The sequence below is a fragment of the Agelaius tricolor genome, unplaced genomic scaffold, assembly GCF_023055355.1.
Source record: "Agelaius tricolor isolate 1412-34295 unplaced genomic scaffold, bAgeTri1.0.p SCAF_28, whole genome shotgun sequence".
In the NCBI taxonomy this organism is placed as follows: Eukaryota; Metazoa; Chordata; class Aves; order Passeriformes; family Icteridae; genus Agelaius; species Agelaius tricolor.
The window spans coordinates 9,238,214-9,261,389 of NW_027269288.1; the positions used below are offsets into that span (position 1 = coordinate 9,238,214).

Sequence of the window (23,176 nt, forward strand, 5' to 3'; positions counted from 1 at the left end):
GCTGGGAGGGGAAAAAAAATTTGATTTTTTGGCTCTGAACAAGTCCCTGACAGGAGGGGACAGCCCAGGTTGGGCTCTGGGACAGGAGGAGAGGGAATGGCCTCGGCTGGGGTTTAAGTTGGACATCAGGAGGGTTTGAGGGTCCCAGGAGAGGTTTAGGAGGAATTTCCCCTTTTAAAGAGTTGTTAAATGTGGGAATTGCTGCCCAGGGAAGTTTGGAGTGCCCATCCCAAGAAAAAAAAAAAGTTGAAATAGAATTTGGGTTGCTCATTTTGCTCAGACTGGAAACCAGTCAGGACCTGGAAGCCCAAACCCTTTTCTGGATGTTGGAGCAGTCGCAGAGGACAGGGAGATGGGTCAGAGCTCTGATTTCCTGCCTTAAAAGGAGTTTGGGGTTAAACCTGGTGTAATTCCCTGGGGTTTGAGCCTGGCATAATTTCTTGGGGTTTGATCCTGGTGTAATTCTATGGGGTTTGAGCCTGGTGTAACTCACTGGAGCTTAAACCTGGTGTAATTTATTAGTGTTTGAGCTTGGCATAATTCCTTGATGTTTGAGTCTGGTGGAATTCCTTGGGGTTTGAGCCTGGTATAATTTATTAGGATTTGAGCCTGGCATAACTCTGTGGGGTTTGAGCCTGGTGTAACTAATTTATTGGGGTTTGAGTCTGGTGGAATTCCTTGGTGTTTGAGCCTGGTGTAACTAATTTATTAGGGTTTGAGTCTGGTGGAATTCCTTGGTGTTTGAGCCTGGCACAACTCTATGGGCTCTGAGCCTGCTGTACCTCCCTGGTGTTTGAGCCTGGCTCAGTGCCCTGGCTCTGAGTTCCAAGCCTGGCTCAATCCCAGGGCTCTGAGCGGTCTCTGTGCATCGCAGCCCCCTGGACATCCCAGCCATGAGGGCAGCAGCCCAGCTCCTGCTGGGCACCCACGATTTCAGCACCTTCCGCTCCCCACGCCCCGAGGCTGCGGCCCAGAGCCCCGTGAGGACCCTGCAGCTGCTGCAGCTCCAGCCTGGCCACGGCCTCCTGGGCCAGCACCACCTGCACAGGTGAGAGCCCTGGCACTCCGGGCTGAGGGGAAACCCAGGTGGGACCCAGGTGGGATTGTCAGGGAGCAGCTCCCAGAGCGGTTCTTGTGTCATTTACACTCATTTTAGTGTTATTTACACTCATTTTAGTGTTGTTTACACTCATTTTGGTGTTATTTACACTCATTTTAGTGTCATTTACACTCATTTTGGTGTCATTTACACTCATTTTGGTGTTATTGACACTCATTTTAGTGTTATTTACACTCATTTTGCTGTTATTGACACTCATTTTAGTGTTATTTACACTCATTTTGGTGGCTCAAAACCACCTCTGCCAAGGAATGGATTTGGGTTTTTCCTACCTGCACAGGTGACTGTCCAGGCAGTCAGATTTTTAGGGAAAAGCCAGATGGGACAGGCTGGAATGTGGGAATATCAGGGAGCAGCTCCTGGGAGGGGTTTTTGTGTCATTTACACTCATTTTTGTGTTATTTACACTCATTTTTGGGTTATTTACACTCATGGCTAAAATCCACCTCTGTCAAGGAGTTGGGTTTTATTTTCCTACCTGCACAGGTGAGAGCCCAGTGTTAAAAACCACCTGAAATTTGATTTAAGTGCTTTTTTTGGGGTTTTTTTTAGGGAACTGGAGTTCTGGGAGGTTAAAAACCACCTGAAATTTGATTTAAATGCTCTTTTTTTGGGTTTTTTGTAGGGGACTGGAGTTCTGGGAGGTGAAGGTGAAGAGCAAATCCTTCCTGTACCGACAGGTACTGCCTGCAGCTGCTGCCGACCCAAATTTAAATTTATTAATTAACTTAAAAATTAATTAATTCATCTAAAAATCGATTGTTTTAGCAATGTTCCAGCTGTGTGGCACTCACAAGGACTTGGGCTCTTTATTTGATCCCAAAATCTCCTAAATTTGTGCCCAAAACCTTCACAAAATCAGGTGCCAGGATGGAAAAAAAAGTGTTTTTCACAATCTCTGCCCTTTTAAAAAATTCTTTTTAATTTTTTTACCATGCTCAGTGGATTTGAGCCTAGGAAAAGCTGTCTGGAATTTCACTTCCTGGCTTTTTTTGGGAAAAAAAAATTTAAAAACTGTTTTTTGCTTTACAAACTGCAGAAATTCTCCCTCTGCCCTGAAACTCCCCTGGATTTTTTGGAAATAATTACAAAATAATAATAATTATTATTACATAATTATATATTATAATTATCCTAATATTTTAATATTTTGTATGTTAATATTTTAACCATTTAGGAAGCTGAATGTGGATATTTTTATATGTGGAGGCACCAAACCTACAGATATGGGTGCCAATAATCTGATTTTTAACCTGATGGGTGCCAATAATTTGATTTTTAATCTGATGGGTGCCAATAATCTGATTTTTAATCTGATTTTTCCTGAATTGTGGAGGCAGCAAAGTCGTGGCATGCAATGACCTCTAGTGAGGGAGGATGAAATAACAGAGGGGAGGATTTGAGCTGCTTGGAGAGAAATTCTGGGCACTCCAAGGTCCCAAAATTTCCCTCTGGATAAAACCACCTTGGCCTGTTGGATATTTTTGAAGTGCTGATCATGAGCAGGTTGCTCAGGGGGCTTTGGTTTATTTATTTTTTAATTAATGGGTAACAAACTCAGCCCAGGGATTTGTTCCAGCACTGCAGGCAGGGTTTGGGAGAGTTTGGAAAGGTGAAAAATGGAATTTTTGTTAAATCCAAATCAGGGATTGAGGTGGGGGTGGAAAACTGGGGAGGGGGAATTGGGGATGAAAAATTGGGGGTGGAGAATTTGGGATGAGGATTGGGGAGGGGGAATTGAAATGGAGAATTGGGGATGGAGATTTAGAGGTGGATAATTGGGCATGGAGAATTTGGGATGGGAATTGGAGATGGAGAATTGGAAGTGGAGAATTGAAATGGAGATTTGGAGGTGAATAATTAGGGACAGAGAATTGGGGCTGGGGAATTTAGAATGGGAAATTGGGGCTGGAGAACTGGGGGTGGATGAGATGCTGGGACTGGCACCAGGCCAGGCTGGTTCCTGTCAGGTTAAACCCAGCATTGTCCCTCTGTGTGTGCCCCCAGGTGCGGAGGATGGTGGGCGCCCTGGTGGCCGTGGGCCAGGGCAGGCTGGCCCCGGGGCAGCTGCAGGCGCTGCTGGAGCTCAGGGACCCCCGGGCGCTGCCCCCGCACGCCACGGCCCCGCCCCAGGGGCTCTTCCTGCACAGCGTGGAGTACGGGCAGAGAGGTGGGCAGGCAGCAGCCACAGCTCATCTGAAAGGGCTCGTGGTATTGATAAATATCGATAAATATCGATAAATATCAGCCAACAGCCACAGCTCATCAGGAATGGGCTCGTGGTCTAGAGATAGCGATAAATATCGATAAATATCAATAAATATCAGCCAGCAGCTACAGCTCATCAGGAATGGGCTCGTGGTCTATAGATATTGATAAATATTGATAAATAACGTACAGTGATTATGATAGAATAATATTGTAATCTGTAATGCGATACCATATTATTATGTATAATTATATAATTATTTATAATAGTATAGAATTAATATATAGACTCAATATATCCTATATATTTATATTGTACAGATTAATATATATAGTTATTTAATTATTTATAACAAGAATATAGCATTAATATATATTAATTAGTATATTCTATATACTATATATTATATTTTATATCTTATAATATAGATTAATATATATAATTCTATAGCAATATAGAATTAATATATGTTAATAAATCTATACGGTATTATATTTTATATCTTATAAATAAATTAATATATATCATTCTATAATTATAGTAATATGAAATTAATATATAATCAATATAGAATGTATTCTATTTTATAACTTTACTATCGATTGATTGATATAATAATGATATAATTATTTATAATATAATATAGAATTAATGCATCTTAATTAATATATAATAGTATCCTGGTTTGAAAAACAAATAGATATTATAACTTATATACTATAATATAGATTAATAATATACATTATTCTATAATTATTTATGATTATACATTATTATAATTATTGAATATACATGGGATGGTGGAAGGTGGCCCTGGCAGGGCTAGAATGGGATGAGTTTTTCTCTGTCCAAACCTTCCCATCATGAACAATTTGAGCCAAAATGTAACAATTTAGCTTATACAGAAGTGGGATAGATTTGCAAATACCTGCTTTCAACCAGCCAAGGTCCCAGTGCTTCTTTACCCCTAAATCAATATTTCCTTTTCCCCTAAATCAATGTTTTCTTTTCCCCTAAATCAATATTTCCTTTTCCCCTAAATCAATGTTTTCTTTTCCCCTAAATCCATGTTTTCTTTTCCCCATAATCAATATTTTTTCCCTAAATCCATGTTTTTTTCTGCTCTCTCCTCTCAGATTTGGCCCCTCCAAGTGCCCCAGGAGAAGAGGAGCTCTGTGGGCTGAGCCAAAAGGAATTTATAACATAAATTATAAATTCAATTAAACAATTCTAAAAATTGTAACATCTGTATCGTCTCACCCTTCACATAAAAGTTTTTAAAACACCTCTCAGTTACCCCATTCCTAAATGATAAAAAATTCATATTCCAACCCCTCTGCTTCCAGTGGGAAGGGTGGGGGAATGAAACAGATCCCAGGTGCTTCCTGGAGGGTTTTTTCCTGATTATTTTTCGTTTTTTGTTTTTTTTTTTCTAAATTTTTTTCTGATTTTTTTTCTGCTTTTCTTCTGCTTTTTCTAATTTTTTTCCGATATTTTTCTGATTTCTTTCTGATTTTTTTCTGATTTTTTTTTTTCCTGAAATTCACCCAGGTATTTGTCTTTAATTGGCCACCTCATTAATTATTATTAAAAACCCCAGGTTGGCTTCTGGCCTCTCCCTCTCTGTTTTGCTCAGATTTTTAAATCTTGGTGAGAAAATTCAGCTGCAACATTTGTAAACTCTGGAAAATTCCAATTCCTGGCACTGTGGGAACCTCAGCCCCTAAGAATCCTTTACCTTGAGCAGAAATTCTTTTTTTTGGTCCCATTTTTTCCTGTGGGAAATCCTCCCAGCACTGGAGGGGAACTCCTTTTTCACCATTTTATTGAAAAATGTAAAAAAATTGGATTGGAGGCTCCTTGCAGCTGGGCCTGAGGGAAGGATGAGGAATTAAAGATGTTTTGCTGCTTGGTTTTCAGCACATTTGGGGTTTTTTACTTTCTGTGATGCTTTTATACTTGGAATTTTAATTTTAAGCAGGGGATTTTCAGCTGTGGGAGGGGAGAACACTGAGTAACTTTTACTTTAATGTGTAAATTGCTCCTCAGGTCTATTTAAAAACAAAGTCTTGAGTCCCTGGCTGTTTTTTTTCCAAGGGGGAAAATCCCAGTGCTGGTGTCACTGCAGGAATTGGACAAACACTGAAATTCTTTTATTAAAATCAAGCAGAAAAACCATTGAAAATGTAAACAAAATAAAATCTGGGCTCAGCTCTCAGGGGGTGCTCTGGGGCAGCCCCTTCTTCAGCAGGGATGTCAGGTAACTGCCCAGCTCCTCGTCCTGGAATGGGAAACACGAAGGGCGTGAGAGCAAAATCCTCCCTGGACTGTCCTGCCCGGGGCAGTCACTTCAGTTCTGGTGCCCAGAAATGGACTGAGGGAACTCCTGGACCTTGCAGGATCTAAGGTGAGCTGTGTTTAAAACGTGAAATAATCCACAAATTCATTTCTGGCTGTTATTGCTGTGAAATTCCCATTTCTCCAAGGACCTGAGGGGTTTCCTTTGAGGAAAAGCCCCATTTTTGCTGGAAATCAAGGAATAAATTGCTTTATTGCTTTGCCTTCCAAGGGCATTTTCTGCTGTCAAGAAAGAGTTTAATAATCCAGAAAATTTAATAATCCAGAAAGTTTAATAATCTGAAAATTTAATAGTCCAGAAAATTTAGTATTCCAGAAAATTCAATATTCCAGAAAAAAATCCAATATTCCAGAAAATTTGATAATCCAGAAAGTTCAATTTAATAATTTGATAATCCAGAAAATTTAATAATCCAGCCACAGAAAGGGAAGATGATGGGATGACTCAAATAAAAGAATGTTTAGATCAGAAATAGTTCTCTATTTGTTTGAAATTTTCTAACTTAGAAATACAAAATGAAATAATTCAGAACTGAATGAAGTGGAATTAAGTGGAATTACCCCAGAAGTTCTCTGCTTTACAGAGCTGTAAAATCATTTCTGCTCAGAAAGCACCAGGGACTGCCCCTCATCTTCCAAATTCCTTCAAAGCCAGAGGAGGCAGGGTTGGGAGGGAGGGGTTTGGGTGAGAAATGAGGAATTCCCACCTGGTAGGTCCAGGAGACCAGCAGGACTTTGGTTCCCTGGTCCTCAGAGTGAGCCGTGGCCTGGATCAGGATGGACTCCACGGTGATGGAGCCATCAGGGAGGTGCTGCACTGAGTAATCCTTCAGAACCCTGCAGAGAAAGGAGAAATTTGGGGTTTATTTGGGAAATAAATGCCGGGTTTTCATCCCAAATCCCAGTTCTGAGCCCAAGAAGGGAAAAGGAGCTGATCCACTGCTCATTTTGGTGATTTTTCTTTTTGTACTATTGCATTTGTATTTTTTTTAATTTCCCTAATAAAGAACGGTTATTCCTGCTCCCATATTTTTGCCTGAGAGCCCCTTAATTTCAAAACTATAACAATTCAAAGGGAGGGGGTTTACATTTTCCATTTCAGGGGAGGCTCCTGCCTTCCTTAAGCAGAACCTCTTTCCAAACCAAGACATTCTCGTGAGCAGTGGCTGGAGAGATCTTCCTACGAGTTTTGCTTTGGTTTGTTCTGCTTCCTTTAACTTTTCCAACCCCATGCTTGAAAACGTGGCCTTAAAAACCATGGGGATAAAAAACCATGGGATAAGAAACCAATGGGGATAAAAGAATCAATTGAATCCCTGAGAGCCAGGAAAGCCCTGCCAGGGCTCAGGGCTCACTGCTGGCTGGGGCTGTGTACAAATCATGAATGGGACAGGACTGCTGGGAATGTGCCTGGAGCTGTTTGATTTTCCAGCATCACTCTCATTCCATGGTTATGACAATGGGAAGATCCCAGCAGCTCACATCCCAGGCAGCAGACACAGAACATTGGAGATGTAAGAAGTTTTGTGACCAATCCCACAAAGCAAAAGCCCATTGCCAGTAGTTCTGTCCAGCCACTATAAGCACAAATCCTGCTGGCTAAAACAATGCCTGCTTATTTTAAATACAATCCCTGCTTGTAAGCCTCAAAACACAATGCACAGAGCTCCATTATTAAGCTTAGAACTCCCTAATATCTCTCTAGATAGACTTTTCTGTAGCTTAGGAGTTATTCTAGAGAAGCATTAATATACAAACCATTGTTCTATTTGTCTTTACTTTTCTACTTCTTATATAATTTTTCTGCTGACCAATCTCATGGCTCCTGCTTAGCTCTAATCACAGTTCTGCTGTCTCTGAGGCCTTTTGCAGCTTTCCCAGCCCCTCAGATGTTAAGGATTGCCCCAAGGGCTCACCCCTTGAGGTGGTTGTAGACCCTGAGCACGGTCTCGTGCTCCTTGCGCGGGTCCTGGATGTGCACGCGGCAGGTGAAGCGCAGCTGATGCTCAGCCAGCCCCAGCTCCTTCAGGGCCTGCTCAGGGGAAACCAGCCTGAAACTCTGGAGGAAAAAGAGATTAAAGGGAGAAAATTAATCCTCAGAGCTTGGGGGAGTTGTGGTGGTGTCAAGCAGGGAAGGGCGCTCCCTTTTTGGGCTGGGATATCGCGGATATTTGTTTGTTGCTCAAAGGGAGAGCTGAGAGTGGGACAAAACATCCACCTCAATAATTATAAATAAATAAATATTGAACAGCATCAAGCTGGTCTCTGGAAGGTGGTTGAAGCTCTAGCAGGGGAGTGATGTTTGAAAAGAAAGATGAGGTTGCAGATGAACTTCCTTTGTTGGGAGGAAGTGGAAGCACTGGCGGTAATTTGGGTTCTTTGTGTGTCTGAAACTGGACAGCACCTCCAGAGGGCACAGAAACACCTCAGAGGGCATAAAAAAACACCCTGAGAAGGCACAAAACAGCCTCAGAGGGCAAAAAACAGTCTCAGAGGACATAAAAAACCCTCAGAGGACAGAAAACACAGAGGATATGAAAAACACCATGAGAGGGCACAAAAAACACCTTGATAGGGGGAAGACACAGAGGACACAAAACACATCCTCAGAGGACATGAAAAACACCCTCAGAAGGACCCAAAAAAACACTCAGAGAACAGAAAAAACACCCTCAGAAGACAAAAAACACAGAGAACATGAAAAAAGCCCCGGGAGGACACAAAAAACATCCTCAGAGGGCACAACCCACCCTGAGAGGACACAAAACAGGAAACAAGAAAAACACCCTGAGGGGGCACAAAAAAACATACTCAGAAGGCTTGAGAAACACCTCAGAGGACACGAAAAACAGCCTGAGAGGACTCAAAAAGCAGAGGACACAAAACCCACCCTGGGAGGGCACAAAACACAGAGGACATGAAAAAAACACCCTCAGAGGACACAAAAAACACCCTCAGAGGACACAAAAAACACCCTCAGAGGACACAACAAGCAGAGGACACAAAAGCCACCCTGGGAGGGCTCTGTACTCACGTTGTCCTTCATGAGCAGCGTGCCGTGCATCAGCCTGGGCCTCTTGGCATCAGGGGCAGCACCTACAGGGCAATAGTGACACCTAAAATCAATATTTAGTGATACAGAGCAACTCCCTCTCTTCCCAGAGCACTTCCTGATGTAAAAATGAGATTATTTTTTTCTAAAATTCTGTTTTAAAATATATATTTATTTATATATTATATAGTATATATAATTTTTATATTTATATAAATATAAAATAAAATTATTAATATATAAATATTAATAACATAGTTTTGCTATATATATTTATTAATATAATTATATTTATAATATAAATATAAAATATTTCTATATTTTATATAGTATGTATTTATACATGATATATATTTTTATATATATACTGAATAAATATATATATATTTATATATTCAGTTTATCTCCCAAATCGAGCACACACAGGCAGCAAACCAGGCAGGGTGTGCACACTGATTTGAAACACATAAATTATATTTTAAATATAAACCTACATCTAAATTTTAAATAAAATTTTACATCTAAACGATATTTTAAATATAAATTTTCAGCTTTCTAAGCCAGCACAGGGAGGAATTGGGCGGGCAGCGTCACCTATGGCTGTTTCCCTCTTGAGCAGGCCCAGGGAGATGTCCACAGGGATGCAGGGGTTGGTGAGGATGGTGGTGGTCTCTCCGTTGGCTGGCATGAAGCAGCTGACATCTGCAAAGGGAACAGCAACAAAAGAAACTTCAGCTCCAAGGGAGCCACTGCAATTAATTAATGCTAATTAAGGTGTAACAGGTGTCACTTTCTTGAGGGGAACTCTAAGTGCCACCCCATCTACCTGAGCTGAGGGATCCAAAATGTGTAAAGTTTTAATTCAATACCCTTTGCTAACATGGAAAACAATGCTAATTCATGTCCAAGGGGGTCACTGCAATTAACTTAATTAATGTTAATTAAGGTATTACAGGCATAATTTCCTTGAGGGGAGCTGTAAGTGCCACCCTCCATAACTTTGCTGAAGGATCCAAAATTGATCCAAAATGTGTAAAATTTTAATTCCATTCCCTCCTCTCACATGGAAGACAGTTCTAATTTCTGTCCAAGGGGGTCATTGCAATTAACGGGGTTTAATTAATGTTAATTACGGTGTTAGGAGCATTAGTTCCTCGAGGGAGGTAGAAATGCCACCTCATCTGACTGTGCTGAGGCCCAGATGTGAATTGCAGCCGGTCAGGGCTCCCTCCCCTGCCCAGGGATACCTACGGAACTCCTGCTCGATTTTCTGCTTCAGGAATTCCATTTTCTTGGCCTCCCCGTGCACCAGCAGCACATTCCTGGGCTCAGCCTGCCGGATCAGCTGCATGATGCCCTTGGCATCTGCGTGGGCGCTGAAGGACATGTACTCCACCTGCATCTTCACCTCCAGCTGGGGACAAGAGGAACCAAGAGCTCTGGGAGCTGGGAATTCCTTGGGACACACCCAGATCCCTCTGGATTTATTGGAAATTAAGAGGGAGAAAACCTAAATTGCCTTGACAAAAAGCTGTCATAATTTAAAAGCTCCAATTCTCTCATTTCAGACAATATTTGTCACAAAAATCAAATATTGAAGGACATGGGCTCCACCTGCATCTTCACCTCCAGCTGGGGACAAGAGGAACCGAGAGCTCTGGGAGCTGGGAATTCCTTGGGACACACCCAGATCCCTCTGGATTTACTTCCAAGGAGGAAGGAGAAAACCTAAACTTTTTTTACAAAAAGCTGTTGTAATTTAAAAGCTCCAGCTGCCACATTTCAGTCAATACTTGTCACAAAAATTGTCAAGAAACAAAAATCAAATATTGAAGGACATGGGCTCCACCTGCAGCTTCACTTCCAGCTGGGAGGAGCAGAGCAGAGCTCTGGGAGCTGGGAATTCCTTGGGACACACCCAGGAACACCCAGATCCCTCTGGATTTACTTAAAAGGAAAAAGGAGAATACCTAAATTGCCTTAAAACAAAGCTGCCCTAATTTAAAAGCTCAAATTGCCTCATTTCAGACAATATTTGTCACAAAAATCAAGTATTGCAGGTCAGCTGGTGTTTTATTATCCAAATGTGCTTTAGATGGGTGAAAAGATAGCAACTGAAAAATGAAAAATGGAAAAATATATCTGTTGAAATGCGAATATATCAATTGAAAAAAGAAAAACCGAAAATATATCAATTGAAATGTGAAAATATATCAATTTCACCTATTTGCCTCGTTACTAAACAGTATAAAATGCCCCTAAGTATTTAAAGAAATTTTAAGAATTTACTTAATTATTAATTTACTTAATAATTAAGAAGTAAAACTTTGTAAGTTTTAGTAAAACTTATTCACCCAAATTTTACAGCAGAATCAAAGGGCCCTTCAATGGTTTTTTTTTTTTGGCAGGAATTAATGCAAAAGGGGGGAAAAAATAAAACAAATCAAACTTTGCTTAAGCAAAAAAGGAAAAAAAACCCAACTAAGTGCAACTCCAAAAGTAAAGATTATTTTGAGGTATTTTCAGTGCTGGAAATTGAAAATCCAACTCACAATTTGTCTTCCTTCCATCTCCAGCTTCCTCTGCCCACTGAGGATTTTGTGGCCCACAGTTCCCTGGACACAGTAGCCAGGCATGATCACCTGGAAAAAAAACCCCCAAAAATCAAAAATTCCATGGATTTACCTGGGAAATCCATTTAAAACATCAAAAAAGTCACAAAATAGAGTTAGTTCAAAGAGGATTTTTGTCCTTTAATTCCAGCTCCTCAAGAAAAGCTTTGCCATAATCTCAGTAGTTGTGACTCACATTAATATGAGACATAAAAACCCAATAAAAACCCCATAAAAACCCAATTTCTTACCATGTTCTTCTCATTCCCTGCCCATTTCCTGAAGATCTGCAGGGATTGTCCTGCATGGAGCATCCCAGGGGTTGCAAACACCACCTGCAAATCAAAGATGGGCCATAAATCACTACAAAAAACCCATTTTTTCCATGGTTTATAGAAATATCCTAAATCTGTGCAGAGCATCCAATAAAAGATTGTGTGGAAAAGAAAACCCTCGTTTGAATCAGGATGTGTAGATGAAATAAAGATGCAAAATTTTCATTTTTTTCTGGGTGTTTCACTTTTAATGAAGTAAAAAATAAATTATAGAAATTTAAATTTGGTATTTACAGATCTGACCTGGCCATGAGAGGTTTTGTGGTGGGACTGCTGGGGTGGAGGATGCTCAGGCTGATTTTCCCCCAGGATTTGGGATAAATCTGGAACAAAAAAGCTCCCAAGCCTCTCCTACCATGGGCCCAGGGTTGTCTGCAAAGGCTCTGTCGAAGGCTTTGATGTGCTTGAACTCAAACATGTTCCTCTGCACAAAGGTTTTCCTGATCTTCTGGTTGGTCCAGGTGATGAACAGTTTGTAATAATGGTTTGCCTTCTCTGTCAGGCCCGTGGAGAAATAAATTGGAGCTTTCAGGTTCATCCTTTCCCTGCAAGAGAAGAAAGAGGCAAATAGATAATATATAACACAGAATATACAATATCATGTTATATATTATAAATTATATATTATCTATATAACATAACATATTTTACATATATAAAGCATATTTTATAAATAATATGTTATCTATATTATATATATAACATATGTTTATATGCATAATATGACATTATAAATATATAATATAACATGATATATATAACTCTATATAATATATTGCATATATAAAATATAACTCTATATAAAATAATATACAAAAATATATTAAAAATATATAAATATTATATGTATAAAGCATTCTATATAAATATATATAACATATATAAATATATCCTGTCTGGCCATAAAGCTGGGGAGCCTCCCAAGGTTTTTTGGGGTGCATTTCCCTGTTTTCATGAGCTAGAAATCAGTATTTTATATTAAATATTTTCAATATTTAATAATTTTAACTTGAGCTCTCCCTGCACCCAGGGCAATTCCACTTCAGGAGGAATATGAAATAATACATATAATATATATATAAAATATATTTCTATGTTATTATATACATTCTTTATTGCTGGATTTATGTATTATTCTATATTGTCAGTGGCATTCAAGCCCAGGCAGGTTTCAGTGCCTGTCTCCCCACAGATCAACTTTACATTTCCAGCACTCATCACACACCAAGGATCCCAAAGGCAGGGGGCGCTCACCAGAAGGTTTCCAGCAAAATGCAAAGTTCCTGAGCACGGCCAAGGGCAAAAACTGGGATGAGAACCTGGAACACAGGGGGAGTTCAGGGTCTGACAGAGCCAAACAGCATTCACTTACTAGTATTATAATTACATTAGTAGTAGTAGTGGTAGTAGCAGTATATTTCTATTTTATTATATAATATAAATATATTATATTATATATTTATATATTAATATATTACTATATATTATATATTATCTATTATATTATATATTGTATAATTATGTTTTATTATATTTATGTATTTTATATACTATATATAATAGATATATAATAATATATAATAATATATAATAGATTTAAAATATATATAATAATCATTTTCCATTATTACATTTTCAATCACCAACTGGTAACTGATATCTCCAGTACTGATCGATATTTTTGAGGATTTGTTAATGTGTGGGAAAGACAATTAGACATTTATCATTATTTATTACTTAATATTAATATTAATTCTTACATTTTCATTATTTGATTCTATTTTTAATTTATTTTATTTATTTATATTTTATTATAATTATATTTATTTACAGTTTTATATTTATTTCTAATTTTTATTTTATAATTATTTATGCTTTATTATATTTAGTTTATTTTTTATTTTTATTTATCTTCATGCATTTATTAGGATTTGTTTTTCTTTATTATTGAATATTTTTACTTATTTCCGTTCCTTCTGTACCTTCCCTCCTCTCTCCACAGTCTCGTGCACCTTCTTGAGGAAATCCCTCTCGCGGCAGCGCTTGGAGTCGCGGATGGTGGTGGCGTAGGTGGACTCAGTGATCAGCAGGTCAGGGCGGCACTTGTCCAGCCAGGCCGCCCTGAAAACAGGAATTCCACCCAAAGTCACAGCAGGAAAGGGGCTCTGCTGGGCTCCATCTGAAAACCTCCAAGGTGGCTTGGGGAATGGCACAGGACATGGGAGCAAAGTGGCCTCTGGGGGCTCTACGGTAGCTTAATTGGAATTGATCCAGCTCAGTATTGAAGGTACAGAGCTCAAAAATTAAAATTTCAAAATTGAGATTGCTCAAAAAGCAGTATTTATCCAGTCTATTATTAGTATATTATTTATAATATTTCTCCATTCTATTACCAGTTTTAAATGCATTCATTTAAATGCATTAAAATTCAAAAATCACAGCAGGAAATGGTTTCTGGTGTTTCTAATCTGAAAATCTCCAAGCTGTATTGGGGAATGTCACTATGTCCACAGGAAATGGGAATAAAGTGGAAATGGGAATAAATACATAAAGGAAAATAAAAAATAAAGGAAATGGGAATAAATCCCATAATACCTTTGGAATTCTGTGGTAGCTTAATTGGAATTAATTCAGCTCAGAACTGAAATCACAGAGCTCAAAAAGCAGTATTTGTCCAGTTTATGACCAGTTCTAAATGCAATAATATTCAACCCCAAATCACAGCAGGAAAGGGCGTTTGGTGGGTTAAATCTGAAAATCTCCAAGCTGGATTGAGGAGTGGCACAGGAAATGGGAGTAAAGGGTGCCTTTGGAGCTCTATGGTAGCTTTGTTTAAATTAATTCAGATAAAAATTGAAATTCAGCTTTTTACTCACCCCAAGTGTCTGTCTGGTGTCATGTTATAGTCACCCTGAGGAGAGAAGAGAAACCCAGAGAGATTTCTGAACCAATGGAGGCTCAAATATCTAATAGAATGTAATATAAATAATATAAATATATGCTAATATAGAAATATAATAGATAGTATACACAAATATCTGGTATAGAAATAATATAACTATGTTATAATATATAAATATAAAGACAATATGTATAATATAAACTATATTAATATCCTGTACATAAATAATATAAATATATAATATATAAACATAAAGATAATATATATGATATGTATAATATATTGTATATAAATAATAAAAATATATAATTTTATATATCATTATATATAGATATAAAATATAAATATCTGGGAATATTTAGAGCTAAAAAAAAGGGGAATAATTCTAACTTTGGGCATACTCACAGTGTACACCACGGACTCACAGCCAACCTTGATCTGGAACATGGCAGCCCCCAGCACGTGGCCTGCATAGTAAGCCTTGATCTCCAGCTCCTCATCCACCTGCCAACAGCAAACCCTCAGCACTGCCAGCATCTCAACTTATAGATATATAAAATATAAACAGCAAACCCTCAGCACTGCCAGCATCTCAACTTTATATAGGTATAAAATATAAACAGCAAACCCTCAGCACTGCCAGCATCTCAACTTTATATGGATATAAAATATAAACAGCAAACCCTCAGCACTGCCAGCATCTCAACTTTATATAGGTATAAAATATAAACAGCAAACCCTCAGCACTGCCAGCATCTCAACTTATAGATATAGATATATGTATATAAATTATAAACAGCAAACCCCTCAGCAATGCCAGTATTTCAACTCCAATTGGAAATATCTGGAAATCCAAATCCCTCTGGATTTACTCAAAAGGAGGAGGAGAATTTGCCTAATAGCTACATTTCTAATTTAACCCCTTGATTCATTAGCTTATATTCCTAACTTAGCCCCTTAATTAATTAGCTATATTTCTAACTTAACCCCTGATTAATTACTTGAATTTTTAATTTAACCCTGTGATTCATTAGCTGTAATTCTAATTTAACCCCTTGATAAATAAACTACATTTCCAACATAAGCCCTTGATTAATTAACTACATTCCCAACGACTCATTGATTAATTAGCTACGTTTCCAATGTAACCCCATGACTCATTAGCTACATTTCCAAATTAACCTCTTGATTAATTAGCTACATTTCCAATTTACCCCCTGACCTGCACTGTCTGGTGGAGGTGCACGGCCACCACCTTCTTCATGCAGTCCTTGATCATCTGTGATGTGAAGAAGTTGGTTTCCCCTTTCTTGTCCACGGTGATCTTCCTGTAGTCCTCCAGCAGGATGGGGCAGATGGCCTTGGTGGGGTGGGTCATGTAGATGGGGCCATCGTAGCCAACCATCTCACTGAAATAGGGCAGGGCCCCGCAGTGGTCCAGGTGGAAGTGGCTGCAAAAAAAAATCAAACGCAAAAAACCCCAAAATGGTTGCACAGAATTCAGTTTGGGTGGCTCCCAGATCGTCTCAGGAGGGAAAAAGCAGGTAATATATGAGGTGGGCTTGGAATGGCACGAAAAGAAGTGGGAGAAGGAAGGAGCCTCACCTGATGATGACACAGTCCAGGAAATCAGTCAGCCTGCCATTCTGGGTGATGTAGGAGAAGTCAGGGAAGCGCCTCTGCAGCCAGGGGGAAACAGGAGATCCAGCAGGAATGCACCAGTGATCCAAAAAATCATGGAGGGAATGGGACAGTGGGACTCTGGGAATGGGCTGGGGCCTCTCCAACAGCACCAGTGATCCAAAAAACCATGGAGGGAATGGGACAGTGGGACTCTGGGAATGGGCTGGGGCCTCTCCAACAGCACCAGTGATCCAAAACCAGGGAGGGAGTGGGACAGTGGGACTCTGGCAATGTGCTGAGCTCTGTCCAGGCAGCATCAGTGATCCAAAAAAAAACCATGGAGGGAATGAGACACTGGGAGACATTGGGAATGTGCTGGGGCCTCTCCAACAACACCAGCACCACTGATCCAACAAAAAATGGAAGGAATGGGACTCGGGGAATGTGCTGATCCTTTTCCAATAACACCAGCACCAGTGATCCAACAAAAATGGAGGGAACGGGATATTGGGAATGTGCTGAGCACGCTTCAGGCAGCACCAGCACCACTAATAAAAAAAAAACATGGATGGAAGGATCTGGGAATGTGCTCATCCTTCTCCAGGCGACAGCAGATCCAATAAAACCATGGAGGGAAGGGCCTGGAACTTTGGGAATTTGCTGATCCTTCTCCAGGCAACACCAGCATCACTGATCCAACAAATCCATGGAGTGAAGGACCTGGGAATGTGGTGACTCTTTTCCAGGCAGCACCAGCACCACTGATCCAACAAAAAATGGAGGGAATGGAACACTGGGAATGTGCTGAGCCCTCTCCAGGCAGTTTTTGTGTGCAGGGAGAGGCAGAAAAGAGGGTACAAACAGAAACTGACCCTTTCATAAATAAATCATTTTATCTCCCAAATAAAACAGGAGCTGATCACACCCTGGCTCTGAAGCACAAAGCCCCAAAAGCTTTCCTGTCCAGCACATTTGCTGCTTGAACGAAATCCTACAGAATATCTGTGCCATTATTCCTTTCCTGCTGGGTCAGGGAAGCCAAAATCAGGCGTTTCCTTCTCTCCCCCTGGAGCAGCAGAAATGTGGTGAGGATCCCACTGGAATGAGCTGCCCCAAAGCTTAGGACAGGATTCCTGCTCACAGGAAACCCAGAGAGTCCAACCCCAGCTGGAATGGAGCATTTACAGCTGCATTAATAAACATTATTAATAAACATTTCCCCAAGTCCACGAGCCAGGGAAAGGAGGGCTGATATTTCATGGAACACTTGAGGGGAAGGGAGATTTTGGAAGGGGAAAGAGCAGCTCTGCCCCAGCCCAGCCCCAGCAGTGCAGGAGGGACAAAAGGAGGACAGGAGCTGGCCCAGGGGACACTCACATCATCGTTGTAGCCCATGTGCATCCCACAGTCCAGCATCACATTCTTGCCAGCGATGGACACCAGGATGCAGCTCCTGCCCACATCCTGGCCAGCACCTGGACACCAGAAAAACATCAATAAACACCAGGAGAACATCACAAAATATCAGCAACATATCAGTAAAACATCAGCAAAACACCACCAGCAAAATAACAGCAAACATCAGGAAAACATCAGCAAAACACCAGTGAAAAACCAGTAAAACATCATCAAAACACCACCAGTAAAACACCAGGAAAACATCACAAAACACCAGCAAAATACCAGTAAGACATCAGCAAAACACCAATAAAACACAACCAGCAAAACACCAATAAAGCCCAATAAAACACCAGGAAAACATCACAAAATACCAGTGAAATACCACCAGCAAAATACCAGTAAAATATCAGCAAAGCACCAGGAAATCATCACAAAACACCAGTGAAACACCATCAGCAAAACACCAGGAAAACACCAGGAAAACACCAGGAAAACACCATTAAAACATCAGCAAAGCACCAATAAAACAGCACCAGGAAAATACCAATAATACCCCAACAAAACACCAGGAAAGCATCACAAAACACCAGCAAAATACCAGTAAGACATTGGAAGAACACCAATAAAGCATCACCAGCAAAATACTAATAAAACACCAGGAAAACAGCAGAAAAACACCACCAGCGAAATACCAGCAAAACATCAGCAAAATACCAGTAAAATATTGACAAAACACCCGCAAAACATCAATAAAACATCAGCAAAGTATCAGTAAAATACCAGTAAAACACCAATAAAACACCAGTAAGACACTGGTAAAACATCTCTGGGAAAAGCTGCAATTCTTTCAAAATAAAAGCAGGTGAAGGTCTGCACAGACTTCCTGCAATTGCAGTTTCAAGGAAGAGAGAAGAGTCCTTCATCTGGCAAGGATCAGAACTCCTTCTCCAGCTGCTCTGCCCTCGTTAAGCCTAATTAAGTTAAACCCACACCAAGGCTGAAAACTACCCAGGAGGATAAAGCAGATCTGCTGCTCAGTACATCCTCTGCCCTCTCACTACAAAACACATTAAAAAAAATATTAAACAGGGAAAAATGAGAAATATTTTCTTCCTGTGGCTCTTTAGCACTGTAGTGAATTAATGCTCCACAACACCACAGTACCTTTACAAGAATAACTTAATTAATCCTGATTAATTAATCCAAACAGTTATAACGGTCACTGGAAAAACCCAGGGAGGGCAGAGAGGAATCACATCAGGGATTCCAAATATGAGCCTGAATTCCCCCCAGGGTTCAGTGTTTGCATTTCAAGGCGATTTTAGGCCGGACTTACCCAAGGGGGTGACTTTGATCTCGGGCATTTTTACCCCCCTCCAGGTCCCAAACCCGCACAGAAAATTAGTCCAGGAGCAGATGCGAGGGGGGCACAACGAAAGAGGATTTCGTTGGTTTTACCGGTACCATTTCAATTTTTTCAGGATCCAGCCGAAGACTCGAGCAGAGCCCAAACTTCTTCCTGAGGCGAGACAGAAAACATGGGTGAGGTGATAAACAACAACCTGTGGGAAAGCGGTCCCGTTTGGCTGCGATACCCACCACAACTGCTGAGAGCCGGGAAAACACGTGTAGAAACACAGAAAAACGGGCAAAAAAGGCACAAAACCACAAAAAATAACACAAAAAACCCCACACAAAACACCGCAAATTCACCCAGGCCCCGGCCGCAGCCCCGGCGCCTCCTCCGCGCCTGCGCCGCCCCGCGCGGATTGGCCGAGCCGCAATGACGCACCGAAGCGGACTGGCCCGCGGGGAGCGGCGGGTGACGGACGCGGCGCTGATTGGCCGAGCGGGCGGTGCGGGATGCGGAAGGAGGAGGAGGAAGAGGAGGAGGAAGAGGAAGGGGAAGGGGAGGGGGAGGCGGCGGCGGCGCCGCGGCGCGATGGCGGCGGCGGCCGCGGGCCCGTTCAGCCTCAGGGAGGTCCTGGACGCCTTCCGCAGGTGCGTGACGGAGCAGCGGGAGGTGCTGCTGGAGCCCTACCTGAGCGGCTGGCGGGGGCTCATCCGGTGAGTGCCCGGCAGCGAGTGGGGGGGCTGTGGGCAGAAGGATGCAGGGAGCGACGGCTTCACACTGAAGTGGATTTGGGTTTCTCTTTTCACCACTCAGATGCTTTTTGGCTTCTCTTTTCACCCTTCAGATGCTTTTTATCTTCTCTTTTCACTCCTCAAATACTTTCTGTCTTCTCTTTTCACCCTGATGGGGCTTTTGCTTTCTCTTTTCACCCTTCAGATGCTTTTTGCCATCTCTTTTCACCCCTCAGGCGATTCTTTGGGCTCTCTTTTCCCCCCTCAGGTACCTTTTACAATCTCTTTTCCCCCCTGAAGTGTTTTGGGGTTCTCTTTTTACCCCTCAGGTGCTTTTTGGATTCTCTTTTCATCCTGGAGGTGGTTTTGGGGTTGTTTTTTTCACCCCTCTGGTATTTTTTCCGCTTCTCTCCCCACCCCGCGCCCACCTAACCCACTACCACTCCCCTCTCCCCCCCCAGCTTCCTGCAGAGCCTGGGCGCCGTCTTCTCGTTCATCTCCAAGGACGCCGTGGCCAAGGTGGCTCTGCTGGAAGGTCACCAGCAGCAGCACGGCTTCGTGTCGCTGCAGTCGCTGGTGCAGCACGAGCTGGCGGCGGGGCCGGCGGCGCTGCGGGCCCGCTCCGATTCCGGCTGCCGCACGGTGCTGCGGCTGCACCGCGCCCTGCGCTGGCTGCAGCTGTTCCTGGAGGGGCTGCGCTCGGGGGAGCCGCGCACCTCCGTGCTCTGCACCGACGCCTACAACGCCTCGCTGGCCCAGCACCACCCCTGGGTTGTCCGCAAGGCGGCCACCGTGGCTTTCTGCGCGCTGCCCTCCCGGGATGCCTTCCTGGAGATCATGAACGTGGGCTCGCAAGAGGAGGCCGTGGCCATGCTGGGAGAGGCCATCCCCTACATCGGAGATGTCTACAGCATCACCCAGGAGCTCTTCACTCAGCACAAGCTGCTCGACCTGCCCTGATGGCTGAAAATGACATTTTTGCACAAGCAACACACTCTGTCCGTGGTTATTTCCACTTTTTCTTTCCAGCCCGGAGGTGGAAAGTTAGCCAAACTATCCCCCTTTATAAACGTGGACCATTAATTTTTTCATATTTCTCAGTTCTTACCTTACATCTCTAAAGTTAGAAAAAAATTCCACATTAGGATGAGCTGCTAAGGGATTGATTTTTTTAATTCCCACCTTACAGCATCACCCAGGAGCTCTTCACTCAGCACAAGCTGCTCGACCTGCCCCGATGGCTGAAAATGACATTTTTGCATAAGCAACACACTCCGTCCGTGGTTATTTCCATTTTTTCATTCCAGCCTGGAGCTGAGGATTTGACAAAATTATTCCATATTATAAACATGGACCGGTTATTTTTTTACATCTCTCAGTTCTGTTCTTATATGTCTAAAGTTAGAAAACAATTCCACATTAGGTTGAGCTGCTAAGGGATTGATTTTTTTTCTATTCCTAGCATACAGCATCACCCAGGAGCTATTTGTGTATCTGCCCTGACGGCGGTGCTGGGGTGAAAATGACATTTTTGCACAAGCAAGACATTCTGTCCGTGGTTATTTCCACTTTTTCTTTCCAGCCTGGAGCTGAGGAGTTGGCAAAATGATTCCGTATTATAAACATGGACCGGTTATTTTTTTACATCTGTCAGTTCTATTCTTACATCTCTAAAGTTAGAAAAAAATTCCACATTAGGTTGAGCTGCTAAGGGATTGATTTTTTTTATATTCCCACCTTACAGCATCACCCAGGAGCTCTTTGCTCAGCACAAGCTGCTCGACCTGCCCCTGATGGCTGAAAATGACATTTTTGCACATTTATTATTTGGTTATTTCCACTTTTTCTTTCCAGCCTGGAGCTGAGGAGTTGGCCAAGTTATTCCATTTTATAAACATGGAATAGGTTTTTTTTACACCTTTTTTTTTACATCTCTACAATTAGAAAAAAAATCCACATTAGGAGGAGCTGTGCAGAGTTAGAAAAATAATTCCACATTAGGATGAGCTGCTAAGGGATTGAAGTTTTGAATTTTTTTATTCCTAGCAAAGCTGGAAACGGTTTTTCTTTTCAAGCCCAAGTGCAGCAGCTTGTGTGCATTCACAGCAATATTTGTGGCCTTGTGTGGCAGCACAAATTGGAGCTGTGGTGTCTGAGCTCATTCCCACACTTTGGTTTGCACAAAAATCCCCCCTGAGGATTTCATGCTGAGCAGTGCCCTGGGGAAATGCCCTTTCCCTGCCACTGTGGGAGCTGAAGGAAATGGGGGTGGAAGGGGGAGAAAATTGTTCCACCCAGCAGCACCTTCCCTGTGCCCCTTCCCTGTTCGATCCGTGATTTTTGCACTTGGGATGTGCAGCAAATTTTAATTTCTGCTGCACAATCCCCTCTGTCCAGCCCAGCCTGGAGCTGTTTGCTTCTGAGTTGTGTTCTTGTGTGTTTACTTTTAATTTTTATCAATGTGTTCAATGCCTACAAAAAGGATTTTTCTGCCTCTCTGGGGTGGGAAATCCACACTTGTACTGTAAATCACTGCTTTGGGAGCTTCTGCCAAACCCCTGGAGGAGGCAGAGGTGTCAGGTGGGATTTTCTGAGCTTTGGGAGCTGGAGAAATCCTGCAGGGTTATTGCAGGGATCAATCCTGCAGCTGATTGTCTCTTTCTGCCCTAATGTACCACTGAAAAATTCAGGAAATCACAATTACCTCATGGAGACTGCACTCACTGCACATTAAATGATGTGAATAATGTGATTTTTGAGGAGTGTCCTTTGTGGGATCACACTCTGGGGGTCCAACACCATTTACAGAAAACCTACTCAGATTTTATTTCCCTGGAAAAATCTGTTTCATTTCCCTGGAGATCAGGCCAGCTGATATTTCACCAGTGTAGTGAATTAAATACCTTCAACTAAATCAAATAATGTGTGTCAAGGGAAAAAAAATGGGTTTAAATCTCTAGAAATGATGGTATGACCACAAGAAAATTTTTTTCTCCCTTGTCACACTAATTGTAATTATTCCTCTTAAGAGATAAATATTAATATTTATAATTACCATTGCTAATATTGAAGATGAACTTGCCCAAAATCCAGAATTGTGTTTAGAACTTATTTTTTAAAGTTTTATAGTTAAACTGACACTTAAATAGTCCAGGAAAGGGAAAGGATGCTTAAAAAAATGTCAGTATGAACATACCTGGAAAACACAGCTGCAGCTGGTGCATTCTTGTATTTAGGTGTCTAAATCTGCTTTTCTTCCTGCAGGGAAAATATTCCAGCCTTGGAGCAGCACTGGCAGCAAAAGGAATTTTCTGATACAGAAAATGCAGGAAATTGAACTTTTCATTCAGAGCTGTCCTAAAATCCAACAATAAAATACAGTAATAAAACCTAAATTACCATGCTATCAACTCAGATTTAAGTTTTTAAACTGAAATTAATATTGTAGTTCAGTGTGAGGGAAAGAAAAATAGATCAGC

General features: G+C 41.4%; 3 protein-coding genes across 7 annotated transcripts in view; 2 read left to right on the plus strand and 1 right to left on the minus strand.

The window, feature by feature from the left end:
• Positions 1 to 6,716, plus strand: part of PUSL1 (pseudouridine synthase like 1) — a 20,713-nt gene extending 13,997 nt beyond the window's left edge. For 3 of the 5 annotated variants that reach the window (XM_071449081.1, XM_071449085.1, XM_071449082.1), the window contains exons 5-8: positions 847 to 1,048; positions 1,746 to 1,800; positions 3,128 to 3,290; positions 4,466 to 6,716. In XM_071449081.1, coding sequence (XP_071305182.1) covers positions 847 to 1,048; positions 1,746 to 1,800; positions 3,128 to 3,290; positions 4,466 to 4,553 — 508 coding nt within the window. In that variant the 3' untranslated portion in view covers positions 4,554 to 6,716. The remainder of the gene's footprint in view (positions 1 to 846; positions 1,049 to 1,745; positions 1,801 to 3,127; positions 3,291 to 4,465) is intronic. The other 2 variants (XM_071449086.1, XM_071449084.1) reach the window with 1 other exon arrangement.
• INTS11 (integrator complex subunit 11) lies at positions 5,461 to 19,371 on the minus strand. Its single transcript, XM_071449080.1, has 18 exons — positions 19,212 to 19,371; positions 18,949 to 19,131; positions 17,589 to 17,686; positions 16,194 to 16,267; positions 15,811 to 16,039; positions 14,994 to 15,092; positions 14,563 to 14,597; positions 13,669 to 13,807; positions 12,941 to 13,005; positions 12,042 to 12,231; positions 11,603 to 11,686; positions 11,292 to 11,381; positions 9,991 to 10,153; positions 9,334 to 9,441; positions 8,722 to 8,783; positions 7,604 to 7,746; positions 6,395 to 6,524; positions 5,461 to 5,610 (listed from the first exon to the last, which is right to left on the minus strand). The coding sequence occupies exons 2-18, from the start codon at positions 18,974 to 18,976 to the stop codon at positions 5,545 to 5,547; spliced, it is 1,803 nt and encodes a 600-aa protein (XP_071305181.1). The 5' UTR covers positions 18,977 to 19,131; positions 19,212 to 19,371; the 3' UTR covers positions 5,461 to 5,544.
• Positions 19,372 to 19,521: 150 nt separating this feature from the next.
• Positions 19,522 to 22,449, plus strand: CPTP (ceramide-1-phosphate transfer protein). The gene is made up of 2 exons (XM_071449216.1): positions 19,522 to 19,679; positions 20,159 to 22,449. Exons 1-2 carry the CDS (start codon positions 19,555 to 19,557, stop codon positions 20,655 to 20,657), a joined length of 624 nt encoding a protein of 207 aa, XP_071305317.1. The 5' UTR covers positions 19,522 to 19,554; the 3' UTR covers positions 20,658 to 22,449.
• Positions 22,450 to 23,176: the final 727 nt, after the last annotated feature.

Coding starts and splice junctions, on each gene's coding strand:
- INTS11 (XM_071449080.1), bottom strand. CDS start 18,976: ATGCCCGAGATCAAAGTCACCCCCTTGG. Junction 10,154..11,291: donor AGATGGAAGGAAGACAAATT/GTGAGTTGGATT, acceptor TCTTGTCCCCAG/CTGGAGGTGAAGATGCAGGT. Junction 7,747..8,721: donor CGCTGCTCATGAAGGACAAC/GTGAGTACAGAG, acceptor TTTTTCCTCCAG/AGTTTCAGGCTGGTTTCCCC.
- CPTP (XM_071449216.1), top strand. CDS start 19,555: ATGGCGGCGGCGGCCGCGGGCCCGTTCAGCCTCAGGGAGGTCCTGGAC. Junction 19,680..20,158: donor GGCTGGCGGGGGCTCATCCG/GTGAGTGCCCGG, acceptor CTCCCCCCCCAG/CTTCCTGCAGAGCCTGGGCG.